The sequence below is a fragment of the Lipotes vexillifer genome, unplaced genomic scaffold (assembly GCF_000442215.2).
Source record: "Lipotes vexillifer unplaced genomic scaffold, Lipotes_vexillifer_v1.1 scaffold1691, whole genome shotgun sequence".
NCBI lineage: Eukaryota > Metazoa > Chordata > Mammalia > Artiodactyla > Lipotidae > Lipotes > Lipotes vexillifer.
Window position 1 is genome coordinate 1503630 of NW_006789046.1, and position 13664 is coordinate 1517293.

Genomic DNA, 13664 nt, shown 5'->3' on the forward strand with positions numbered 1-13664 from the left:
TCCATTACTAACTTGAAAAGTTAGAAATGCAAAGCACAAGGACACATCAGTGGCACAGAGATATTTTGTGACATTAGTCACCTGGCACCATGAGCAACAGTAAAAAATTACCAAGGGCACCATCACAGGCAGGAACAAATTTATTCCTGGCCATTCTCTTCTCTTGGAATGTAAATAATCCATGAAGAATTCCTAAATCCAGATCACGTGGATAAATAATCCACGAATGAAAATCCCAGACAGGCAAGTGTTGGCTGGTTCTCCAAGACATTCCCATTAGGCTTACTCCCGAAAAGGAGAAGCAAAGACCCATGAGAGGCATGCCGGCAAGGCCACCTGCTCACCACCCCCTCCTTGTCACGTCCTGTAGGTAATTCCAGAACCAGCATCACACAAAGCTGTATGGAAAGGTACCTCCATAAACACCCCAGATTTCTAATTTTCTATTAGAATTATTAAATCCTCAAACTAGTTAATGAGAAAGACTAAATAAAATATGTCTTTGGGCGGTTTACAAATAACTTGAGATCTAAAGGCAATCTGACAGAGTTGTTATATTCTATACCACTTTTCTTTTTTAAAAACGGTAAGATATAGGCAACAAAAGACACAGTAACTGGTAACTGACTCCCTAAAAAGAACCTTACCTTTTGAATCAAAGGCAAAGCATATAACAGGTGTCACCTTTTGAATGTTGACTGCTTTTTTCCTCAACTATTTGAAAACTGAAGATGGGAGAAATAGTTCTAAGTAGTTGAGGTTGCAGAAAATAACTGAAAATACATTCCCTGTGTAAAATAAAAACCGCGATTTAAGAGTAACATGAAAAATACTTTTTATTTTCCAAATATTTCAGGGGAAAGCGTAGGCAAAATAAATAACAGACCATCCAATTAATGGCTCACACTAGGGCATGTGCTTCATTATGAATCCATGGAGCACATCAACAGACAGAAAGGGGTTGCAAGCCTGCCACGGGGAGTGTCCAATCACTGGATTATATGAGGTGAGGATCTGGATTCAAAGATTGTTTAAAACCAAGAAACTAAATTTCCCTGTAAGAAAGAAAAAGGAAAGCAAATAAAGAACTTACCCTTGGCTGCCAGTTCTCGTACTGCTTCTGTAAATTCGCACCAATGGTTTCCAGGGCTTTCTGAGGACCCATTGACAGAGGATCTGGGAAAGCAATGAGAAGGAGAAAGTTCTTTATTTGTGCATTTCCTCCTTGCTAAATCTCTCTTTCAGTTTCCTCTCACACAAGTCACTTCAAAGTCACCTCTGACTAAAGACAACACAACAGGGCTTGAGGTTTACCTGTGTTTAGCCAGACTTATGGAACCGCTAAGGCACCCGAATAGCCTGAAAAGCCACAACTCTTCACCTTTCTAGAGAAAATTGTTTTTATTAACATCACTGGCCCCGTGATTGTTTCCTTTCATCTACGTTTGTTATTTCAGCACCTATGGTTCTCTTGCCCTCTTACTGCTTTATCTTGTGCTCCTATTCAGGCCCAGGCTGTGATTCTGTGGAAACAGAGACCCTGTGGACAAGGGGTCCTGTACACCTATTCATTCCGGGTTTACCTATTCACTTCAGGAGGAGCTTCTAGAGCAAATAACTCTAGACCAGCAAGTCCTGAAATTTATTTGCTCTTGAGTCCTTTTCACACTCTAAAATCGTGGAGTATCCCAAAGAACTTTTGTTTATGTGGTTGTACCTATCGGCATTTACTATATTCAAAATTTAGATGAGAAATTTTTAAAATATATCTTTATTCATTTAAAAGTAATAACACTCTGTATGAGTCTCTAGATCCATCCACGTCTCTACAAATGACCCAATTTCGTTAATTTTTATGGCTGAGTAATATTCCATTGTACATAGGTACCACATCTTCTTTATCCATTCATCTGTCGATGGGCATTTAGGTTGCTTCCATGACCTGGCTGTTGTAAATAGCGCTGCAATGAACATTGGGGTGCATGTGTCTTTTTGAATGATGGTTTTCTCACGGTATATGCCCAGTAGTGGGATTGCTGGGTCATATGGTAATTCTATTTTTAGTTTTTTAAGGAACCTCCATACTGTTCTCCATAGTGGCTCTATCAATTTACATTCCCACCAACGGTTCAAGAGGATTCCCTTTTCTCCACCACCCTCTCCAGCATTTGTTGTTTGCAGATTTTCTGATGATGCCCATTCTAACTGGTGTGAGGTGATACCTCACTGTAGTTTTGATTTGCATTTCTCTAATAATTAGTGATGTTGAGCAGCTTTTCATGTGCTTCTTGACCATTGTATGTCTTCTTTGGAGAAATGTCTATTTAGGTCTTATGCCCATTTTTTGATTGGGCTGTTTGTTTCTTTAATATTGAGCTGTATGAGCTGTTTATATATTTTTGAGATTAATCCTTTGTCTGTTGATTTGTTTGCAAATATTTTCTCCCGTTCTGAGGGTTGATTTTTGTCTTGCTTATAGTTTCCTTTGCTTTGCAAAAGCTTTTAAGTTTCATTAGGTCCCATTTGTTTATTTTTGTTTTTATTTCCATTACTCTAGGAGGTGGATCAAAAAAGATCTCGCTGTGATTTATGTCAAAGACTGTTCTTCCTATGTTTTCCTCTAAGAGTTTTATAGTGTCTGGTCTTACATTTAGGTCTTTAATCCACTGAGTTTATTTTTGTGTATGGTGTTAGGGAGTGTTCTAATTTCATTCTTTTACATGTAGCTGTCCAGTGTTCTCAGCACCACTTATTGAAGAGACTGTCTTTTCTCCATTGTATACCTTTGCCTCCTTTGTCATAGATTAGTTAACCACAGGTGCGTGGGTTTATCTCTAGGCTTTCTATCCTGTTCCACTGATCTTATATTTCTGTTTTTGTGCCAGTACCATATTGTCTTGATTACTGTAGCTTTGTAGTATAGTCTGAAGTCAGGAGTCTGACTCCTGACTCCTCCAGCTCCACTTTTTCCCCTCAAGACTGCTTTGGCTATTTGTGTCTCCATACAAATTTTAAGATTTTTTTGTTCTAGTTCTGTAAAAAATGCCAGTGGTAATTTGACAGGGGTTGATTGCATTGAATCTGTAGATTGCTTTGGGTAGTATAGTCATTTTCACAATATTGATTCTTCCAATCCAAGAACATGGTATATCCATCTGTTTGTGTCATCTTTGATTTCATTCATCAGTGTCTTATAGTTCTCTGAGTACAGGTCTTTTACCTCCTTAGGTAGGTTTATTCCTAGGTATTTTATTCTTTTTGTTGCAATGGTGAATGGGATTGTTTCCTTAATTTCTCTTTCGGATTTTTCATCATTAGTGTATAGGAATGCAAGAGATTTCTGTGCATTAATTTTGTATCCTGCAACTTTACCAAATTCATTGATTATCTCTAGTAGTTTTCTGGTGGCATCTTTAGGATTCTCTATGTATAGTATCATGTCATCTGCAAACAGTGACAGTCGTACTTCTTCTTTTCCAATTTGTGTTCCTTTTATTTCTTTTTCTTCTCTGATTGCCGTAGCTAGGACTTACAAAACTATGTTGAATAATAGTGGCGAGAGTGGACATCCTTGTCTCGTTCCTGATCTTAGAGGAAATGCTTTCAGTTTTTCACCATTGAGAATGATGTTTCCTGTGGGTTTGTGGTATATGGCCTTTATTATGTTGAGGTAGGTTCCCTCTGTGCCCACTTTCTGGAGAGTTTTTATCATAAATGGGTGTTGAATTTTGTCAGAAGCTTTTTCTGCATCTGTTGAGATGATCATATGGTTTTTCGTCTTCAAGTTGTTAATATGGTGTATCACGTTGATTGATTTGCGTACATTGAAGAATCCTGCATCCCTGGAAGAAATCTCACTTGATCATGGTGAATGACTCTTTTAATGTGTTGTTGGATTCTGTTTCCTAGTATTTTGTTGAGGATTTTTGCATCTATATTTATCAGTGATATTGGTCTGTAATTTTCTTTTTTTGTAGTATCGTTGTCTGGTTTTGGTGCAAGGGTGATGGTGGCCTTGTAGAATGAGTTTGAGAGTGTTCTTTCCTCTGCAATTTTTGGGAAGAGCTGGAGAAGGATGGGTGTTAGCTCTTCTCTAAATGTTTGATAGAATTCATCTGTGAAGCCACCTGGTCCTGGACTTTTGTTTGTTGTAGTTTTTTTAAATCACAGCTTCAATTTCATTACTTGTGATTGGTCTGTTTATATTTCTATTTCTTCCTGGTTCAGTCTTGGAAGGTTACACCTTTCTAAGAATTTGTCCATTTCTTCCAGGTTGTCCATTTTATTGGTATAGAGTTGCTTGTAGTAGTCTCTTATGATGCTTTGTATTTCTGTGGTGTCCACTGTAACTTCTCCTTTTTCATTTCTAATTTTATTGATTTGAGTCTGCTCCCTCTTTTTCTTGATGAGTCTGGCTAAAGGATTATCTATTTTGTTTCTATTCTCAAAGAACCAGCTTTTAGTTTTATTGATCTTTGCTATTGTTTTCTTTGTTTCTATTTCATTTATTTCTGCTCTGATCTTTATGATTTCTTTCCTTCTACTAACTTTGGGTTTTGTTTGTTCTTCTTTCTCTAGTGCCTTTAGGTGTAAGGTTACATTGTTTATTTGAGATTTTTCTTGTTTCTTGAGGTAGGGTCGTATTGCTATAAACTTCTCTCTTAGAACTGCTTTTGCCACATCCCATGGGTTTTGGATCATTGTGTTTTCATTGTAATTTGTCTCTAGGCATTTTTTGATTTCCTCTTTGATTTCTTCAGTGATCTCTTGGTTATTTAGAAACACATTGTTTAGCCTCCATGTGTTTGTGTTTTTTTATGTTTCTTTCCCTGTAATTGCTTTCTAATCTCATAGCACTGTGGTCAGAGAAGATGCCTGATATGATTTCAATTTTCTTAAATTTACTGAGGCTTGATTTGTGACCCAAGATGTGATCTATCCTGGAGAATGTTCCGTGTGCACTTCAGAAGAAAGTGTAATATAGGACATTATAGGATGGAATGTCCTATAAATATCAATTAAATCTATCTGGTCTATTGTGTTATTTAAAGCTTGTGTTTCATTAATTTTCTGTCTGGATGATCTGTCCATTGGTGTAAGTGAGGTGTTAAAAGTCCCTCACTATTATTGTGTTACTGTCAATTTCCTCTTTTATAGCTGTTAGCAGTTGCCTTATGTATTGAGGTGCTCCTATGTTGCGTGCATATATAATTGTTATATCTTCTTCTTGGATTGATCCCTTGATCATTATGTAGTGTCCTTCCTTGTCTCTTGGAACATTGTTTATTTTAAAGTCTATTTTATCTGATATGAGTATTGCTACTCCAGCTTTCTTCTGATTTCCATTTGCTTGGAATATCTTTTTCCATCCCCTCACTTTCAGTCTGTATGTGTCCCTAGGCCTGAAGTGGGTCTCTTGTAGGCAGTATATATATGGGTCTTGTTTTGGTATCCATTCAGCGAGCCTGTGTCTTTTGGTTGAAGCATTTAATCCATTCACGTTTAAGGTAATTATCGATATGTATGTTCCTATTACCATTTTCTTAATTGTTACTGGTTTGTTTTTGTAGGTCCTTTTCTTCTCTTGTGTTTCCCACTTAGAGAAGTTCCTTTAGCATTTGCTGTAGAGCTGGTTTGGTAGTGCTGAATTCTCTTAGCTTTTGCTTGTGTGTAAAACTTTTGATTTCTCTGTCGAATGTGAATAAGATCCTTGCTGGGTAGAGTAATCTTGGTTGTAGGTTCTTCCCTTTCATCACTTTAAATATATCGTGCCACTCCCTTCTGGCTTGTAGAGTTTCTGCTGAGAAACCAGCTGTTAACCTTATGGGAGTTCCCTTGTATGTTGTCGTTTTTCCCTTGTTGCTTTCAATAATTTTTCTTTGTCTTTAATTTTTGTCAGTTTGATTACTATGTGTCTCGGCATGTTTCTCCTTGGGTTTATCCTGCCTGGGACTCTCTGCGCTTCCTGGACTTGGGTGGCTATTTCATTTCCCATGTTAGGGAACTTTTCGACTATAATCTCTTCAAGTATTTTCTCGGGTCCTTTCTCTCTCTCTTCTCCTTCTGGGACCCCTATAATGTGAATGTTGGTGCATTTAATGTTGTCCCAGAGGTCTCTTAGGCTGTCTTCATTTCTTTGCATTCTTCTTTCTTTATCCTGTTCCATGGCAATGAATTCCACCATTCTGTCTTCCAGGTCACTTATCCGTTCATCTGCCTCAGTTATTCTGCTACTGATTCCTTCTAGTATATTTTTCATTTCAGCTATTGTATTGTTCATCTCTGTTTGTTCTTTAATTCTTCTAGGTGTTTGTTCTTTAATTCTTCTAGGTCTTTGTTAAACATTTCTTGCATCTTCCCCATCTTTGCCTCCATTCTTTTTCCAAGGTCCTAGATCATCTTCACTATCATTATTCTGAAATCTTTTTCTGGAAGGTTGCCTATCTCCACTTCATTTAGTTGTTTTTCTGGGGTTTTACCTTGTTCCTTCATCTGGTACAAAGTCCTCTGCCTTTTCATTTTGTCTATCTTCCTGTGAATGTGGTTTTCCTTCCACAGGCTGCAGAATTGTAGCTCTTCTTGCTTCTGCTGTCTGCCCTCTGGTGGATGAGGCTATCTAAGAGGCTTGTGCAGGCTTCCTGATGAGAGGGACTGGTGGTGGGTAGAGCTGGCTGTTGCTCTGGTGGGCAGAGCTCAGTAAAACTTTAATCCACTCGTCTGCTGATGGGTGGGGCTGAGTTCCCTCCCTGTTGGTTGTTTGGCCTGAGGCGACCCAGCACTGGAGCCTACCGGGCTCTTTGGTGGGGCTAATGGCGGATTCTGGGAGGGCTCATGCCAAGGAGTACTTCCCAGAACTTCTGCTGCCAGTATCCCACGGTGAGCCACTGCCACCCCCTGCCTCTGCAGGAGACCCTCCAACACTAGCAGGTAGGTCTGGTTCAGTCTCCTATGGGGTCACTGCTCCTTCCCCTGGGTCCCGATTCACACACTACTTTGTGTGTGCCCTCCAAGAGTGGAGTCTCTGTTTCCCCCAGTCCTGTCAAAGTCCTGCAATCAAATCCCACTAGCCTTCAAAGTCTGATTCTCTAGGAATTTCTCCTCCCGTTGCCGGACCCCAGGTTGGGAAGCCTGACGTGGGGCTCAGAACCTTCACTCCAGTGGGTGGATTTCTGTGGTATAAGTGTTCTCCAGTTTGTGAGTCAACCACCCAGCAGTTATGGGATTTGATTTTATTGTGATTGCACCCCTCCTACCGTCTCATTGTGGCTTCCCCTGTGGGGCTCAACCTTCACTCCAGTGGGTGGATTTCTGTGGTATAAGTGTTCTCCAGTTTGTGAGTCAACCACCCAGCAGTTATGGGATTTGATTTTATTGTGATTGCACCCCTCCTACCGTCTCATTGTGGCTTCCCCTTTGTCTTTGGATGCGGGATATCTTTTTTGGTGAGTTCCAGTGTCTTCCTGTCAATGACTGTTCAGCAGTTAGTTGTAATTCCGGTGCTCTCTCAAGAGGGAGTGAGAGGCCAGTAACATCTTAACGTTATTACAAAATAGTCCCAACCCCGTGGATCCCTGAAGGGGTCTCAGGAACCCCCAGGGGTCCACAGACCACACTTTAACAGCTGTAGGAAACTGTTTTCAACAGTGTCTCTAATTTCAATCAGAAAGCATTTTTTTCAAAGGAAGAGGTTAGACTACTGGATAGGTAGAATACTTAAGTCTTTTATCTAATTCTCCTCCAAACTGTGACTAATTCTTCCACTCTAGGTTCTGGATTCCAGATCGTTCCACTTTCTCAGACACTAAACTCCATGCTCTAGGATATTCAGCCTCTCCCTTTTAATCAGAGCATTCCCATGGGCTTCTTTAAACTCAAAGTTATACATATATACTTGGCTTAAGGCAGATAGCATCACAAGGCTTTCAACAAAACAGCAGCAGTCCTGCCCCTCCATCCACATCCCAAGCCTCACTTCTCAGAGGACAGACTGTCCTCTCTTCAGCCACCATCCCACTCCCCCATTCCCTATTCTCCCAACATAACCACATCACATTTTTATTAAATTAATATTCAGTGTTTTACATTAGTAATGCCTATGGAAATATTATTCAATGCTGAGCCAAGTAGTGTATGAAAATGACATCTTTCTTGAATTGTTTTTCAGTCTCACAAAAGGTCTAATGTTAGTGTCATCAGAGTCTCAGAAAGAGAAAAGTAAGTGCAGAGCTCAAAAAGTAGTTGAAGATATAATGCCTGTTAACTTCCCCAATTTGGTAAGCGATGTAAACTAACAGATTCCAGAAGCTCAGGATTAACCCAAGGACACAAACAGGATTAACCCAAGGACACCCTGACACATCATAATCCAATTGTTAAAAAACAAAAGACAGGGAATTCCCTGGCAGTCCAGTAGTTAGGACTCTCACTGTTCAATCCCTGGTCAGGGAACTAAGATCCCACAAGCCGCACGGCACCACAAAAAAAAAAAAAAAAAGAAAGACAAAGAAAAATCCATAGAGAAAAATCAGATCACAAACACAGAATCAGAAATGGGAAAAGCTCTGGATTTCCCAACAGCATTATAAGCTGGACAAAATAGAGCAATGCCTTCAAATCCTCTGTGAAAATAATTTCAACCTGATATTCAAGTCTGAGGGTAAAATACAGGTCTTTTCAGACATGTAAACACAAAACCTGTATCTCATGTTCCTCTTCTTGGGAAACAGGCCACAAAAGAAGGCAACAAAGGATCCAGGAAATGAGAGAGAGAGACAGTGAGAAACAGACAGAGAGAAACAGAAAAAGAAAAAAGATCTGGTACCCATGAACCAGATCCAGAGACCAAGGAGCCCAACAGGAGCTAGAGGAGTGTTTTTTTTAAAAGTAACAGATTGTCTGAGCACTGGAAAAAATATTGATAGCATTTGACAGATGTACTGGAATATATGTAAAAAATAAAATAAACTCATAAGTTCACAGAAAATTTAGCAAATTTGTAACTACAGGGGAAAGGGTTATATATACATGTATAGACAAGAAAGGACTCAATCAGAGTAGCCCCTCTGGTAAGGGTGGGAGCAGGACAGAGCTCTTTCTTAATCTACCTTTTAGTACTATTCGAATTTTAAGGTATGCATATGTTACCTTGATAAAAATAAAATAACACAAAAATGAATTATAAAATTAAGTAACAGGACTTTAGAGTTGGAAGGGGCCTTTACCATGGACGTGTCAAAGTCATCAAGGACTCTTCATAGAGACGTCAGGCCCCACCCTGGAAAGTATTCAATAGCTTCATAAGAGGCCAGTGACCTGATGAGTAGCTCTGGCTGAGGGAAACCTAGTGAAAATTGGGTTGTAACTAACTTATCTGGAAGAATTACGGTAAACTTGTTTTAATCCATAACTAAAGAAATTAGATGTTAATCTTTAGCTCTCTCTGATATGGCAGGAACAGAGTGTTAAGGTCTCAAAAGAATTATAATGACAGCAAACAACGCTGCTGTAATCTGAATCACAAGACTGGCAAGAGACAGGAATGAATTGGGATCTGCAAAGTTAAAATTAAGGGCCACCTAAGTGCATAGGGAAGGGGAACAGAGCAAAGGGAACCAAAGCAAAGGGAAGCAGAAAACAGCTTCAACAAATTGAAGCCGTCAAATAGCTGGTCACGTCCTGTGAATGATGACCAACAGAGTAAATGTCAGAGCTGGTTTGAACGTGTCTAATTCATGCATCCACACTTCCATGCAGTGCCCTTGTGGTCAGCACTCTGGCCATAGGCAACCTATGGCTAAGAGAACAGAAGTGGTTTCCTCTGTAAAAAGATAAAGGCCTGCCCAGGAATCACATTGATCAGTGGCAGCTCTTAGGCACATCCTCTAAAGAACCACGACAAAGGCAAAGGGAGGGAGGGAGTTCCAAAGGCCCAGAGTGCAGGGAGGACGAAAACTACATCTCCTCCTCGGACTTCACCCTCTGGAAAGCCCAGGCCCCCACCTGCCCCTTCCTCCCCGCATTGTTCCCAGCAAGGGCATGTGGAAAGCATGTGGGAGCTGGAGAGAGGCACGCCACACTTCTCTGTGCACCTCACCGACGGCCCAACAGACACTGGAGCCTCATCAGTAGTGGCGGCCGACAGCAGCACCCACTCTTCTTCCCCTGGTCTCGGATCAAGATACCACCACCCAAGGGAGGAGCAGGGGCAGCTACCGGCCAACCATCAGGCTGTGATCAACTAAGTGAGGCTGTCACATCCGACCCGCTGGGAATCCCTGCGGTCAATTAGTTTTATGGTTTCCTCCCAAGAATATGACAGCAAGTGGGAGAGGGAGAGGTGAAGAGAGGGCAAGAATGAGGACACTAAAATGCTGCATTTAATACTACATTTACTAAAATAAACAACTAAATAACTTAAGTAAACTAAAATTAAATTCCTGGGTGGATACTGCTGACAATGTTATCAATCTGATGTAGGGTGAAGTGGACAGAACATAAATTTAAAATTGTAGTTCTGTCTTAATAAAACACTTCTCTTCTAATGCCTTCACGGGTTTCTACTTAATGAACGAAGTGAATTAGTGAGTGAGTGAGTGGGTGGGTGGGTGGATAGATGGATGGAAAGAAAAGTAGATGGTAATTGGCATTTGTATAAAATTTTAGCTCTTGATAAATCTCCCTGCCTGCAAGCTTTTCAGCATAACCCTCTGTATTTCATAACGCTTAGAACTTCACAATGACATGGACTTAGTCCAACCCACCTCATAACAAAGAAGAGAAAGCTGAAGCTTAAAGCGGTCAAATGACTTAGCCCAAGGTCACAAAGGTTCCTGGTGGTGCTGGCATTCAGCCAGCCCAAAAAGTGGAGCCTTTTTTACCTCCCCATCTTCTTCACATTTATACAACCCGACTACCATGTCCTATTCAATTTTCCTTCAAAAGACCCTGTGCCCCATCACTGCAACTACGTTGGTCACTACAACCATCAGCTATGACTGTATCGGTCCAACCAGCAGCACCTCGTGTTGACACTACTGAGACTCCCTGCTCCCAGCCAGCTCCTGAAGACGCTGCAGGGAGCAGAGGGCAGAGGCCAGGGAGCGCAGTAGGGCTCACTGCCCTGTCTCCTCAACCCACTGACCTGTCTCCTCTCAACAGACCAGCAGAGTGCATCCTTCTAAAATAATACTTCTATGATGTCACTCCCCCAAAAGGCCTATGGTGCCTCCTGAATGCTCCTATTTAGATAACATGCAAAATCAGCGGAGATAACAGGCGCTGTCAATACAGTGGAGCCCAGGGCCTGGGTGACTAGAAGGTGACAAGAGACAAGATGGGCTTCCAGGCCGCTGATAATATTGTTTCTTGATCTGGGTCTGATCAGTTTGGGAAAAGTTATCAACTACATACTTGAATCAGTGCACCTTCCTGAACGTATGCTATCCTTCAGTACAAATTGAAATTTTAGAAACATATAGAGCTCACTGCTCAAGGAACGTTTGTACTTCTTTGTAGCTTGTATTTAGTGGACATTTCCTAAGTATTTGTTCATCGACTTATTAACTGAGCACTGCCTCCCAGATCAAGTGCAAATTTCTTTATATGTCTTTCAAGGACTCTGCCACTAATCAGTTGTGTAACTAATTTTTGCTTGAGAAAGTACTTAATGGCAAAAAGGCCACTGAAATCAGAAACGGTTTTTAATGGCTCTATATTCTATTAGCCATAATATCATCTACATACATTTTATAAGTAGTAGCACACAGAGTGACAGGCATTTCATCTCATTGAGCTCAAGGACAGAGCTGGGAGCCCCTCAGCTGTATGGACCGTGGCAGTAACGCTCTGGCTAATGGCCCAACCCCGATCCTCCCAGTACCTGAGGGTCCTAGGAAGGGAGCCAGAATCCTGCAGGAGCCTTCTCTACAATTAAGCCCCATCCTAACCACTCAACCTCCCTCCCTACATATCCACAAGTAGACCAGGTCCCTGTTGTCTTTTGCTGTGTTGTATACAAACACCAAGAGCTGGATGTGTTCTCAAAAGAGCTGAGGGAGTGGTTGGGACGCCCTGTTTTAAGTATGGGACTCACTGTTTACACAAAAATCACTTTGCACAGTAGAGAGGAAGGGAGGCTCCGAGCAGTTACACAGTCCTCCTTCGGGGGAAACCCTGACACTACTACAAGAGGCTGGTGTCACCGGACAGAGAAAACCAGGAACCCCTCAGAGCAAGGGTCCCAGGTGCAGGCATGGGGCGTGCCCCAGCATCCAGCAGCAGGGCCCGGGCAAGCCCAGCAAGCACTCCCAAGGCTCGGTCCCCACCGCCAGGGTCCTTCTCTTCCCGGGGTCCTTCACTCTCACCTCCCGTGCAGCCCCCCCAACCCGTGTGGCCCATTCCGACTCCCCCACATCTGCTGAGCTCGAGGGGTCTGTCTCCCTTGCTCTGGTCTTGTCTCCAGCGAAATCCCAAGGATCACGACCTACATTTATTCTGTGTATACCTCTACACTTAACACGTAGATCTCTACTTAACAAACATGTGCTGACCAACTCGACTATCTCTCAAGCCCAAGTCTGATGTAAGAATCAGACGACAGTCTGTGAAAGTGTCTGTAAAACCAAGAGCGACATGCAAAGGCCTACCACCACTATTTTTAGCTCATCAACACAGGTCTCTTAATGCCCACTTGTGTGGAGGGAAGAAGAAAATGCTTTTCTCTAAGGAATAAGGGAAACAAAGCAAAGTGCCTCCCAAATATTTCCTTAGGATAACCAAATTCCCAAGCATCCGACTAACCCATAGCCTTCTTACCTGTGATACACGGCTACCATTAGCTAGACATAAAAGACATCAAGGCTAAATTATACTCCCTCCTGTTCAGCACTCAGCTCATCTACACTCTGTATTAAAACACAGATTCCTCCAGCAGGTATGGGAGCACCGTTCTTTAGCGCGATTGTTTTTACTTTAATGTGGGGCCATAAAACAAAACAGCTTCCCCTCTGCTTCCCTGAGTGTCGCCTCCATGAAATAAAACAGCATTATCTACAGGAACGGAGGGGTGGGGCGGGGAGAGGCGTTTAGCTCCTGGACCACTCCTACAGCCTCATGTCTGCACACACACTCCTGCCGGGCTTCTCAGGGCCTGTGCGCCTTTCCTCCTCCCTCAGCCGGAGCTCGGAAGCCGGGCCTTGGCTGTGCAACAGTCCAGCAGGGAGGGCAGGCCATCACTGCAGAGTACTGTGGTACAACCTCTACTCGCTTGTTCTGGCACCACGGGAAAACCTAAAGGGCCGCTTCAGGGACTCTTACATCCTCTGAGCCTCTGGAAGTAGGATTCTCCCCAATGTGTATGGAGACTGTGCACACACAGGTACACAAAAAGGGACTGGAAAGTAAGAATCTGTCTATTTCTCAAGCTCCCAGACCCCTTGTCCCTGAGATCAGGGCAGTTTCAACCAGCACAGTCTCACCAGTTTGATGTGTGTCTGCAGCCATAAAGCAATCAACTCGTAATCCCTACCCAGCCCTGTGCACAGAAGCACAGGGTTCTTTCCCCTCTCTTTTGGGGCGAGCACACAGAACGGAGCAGAGGTAGCACAGACGCAGGAAGAGCTCAAGCTCCCACCCAGCACCTTGGCCTGCTGGGTGGGGTGGGGAGG

General features: G+C 42.3%; 1 protein-coding gene across 2 annotated transcripts in view; it reads right to left on the minus strand.

Moving 5' to 3' along the window:
* The window catches only part of RPTOR (regulatory associated protein of MTOR complex 1), a 353659-nt gene that overhangs the window by 249009 nt on the left and 90986 nt on the right, over window positions 1-13664 (minus strand). For both annotated transcript variants that reach the window (XM_007462338.1, XM_007462339.1), the window contains exon 3: window positions 1094-1176. In XM_007462338.1, coding sequence (XP_007462400.1) covers window positions 1094-1176 — 83 coding nt within the window. The remainder of the gene's footprint in view (window positions 1-1093; window positions 1177-13664) is intronic.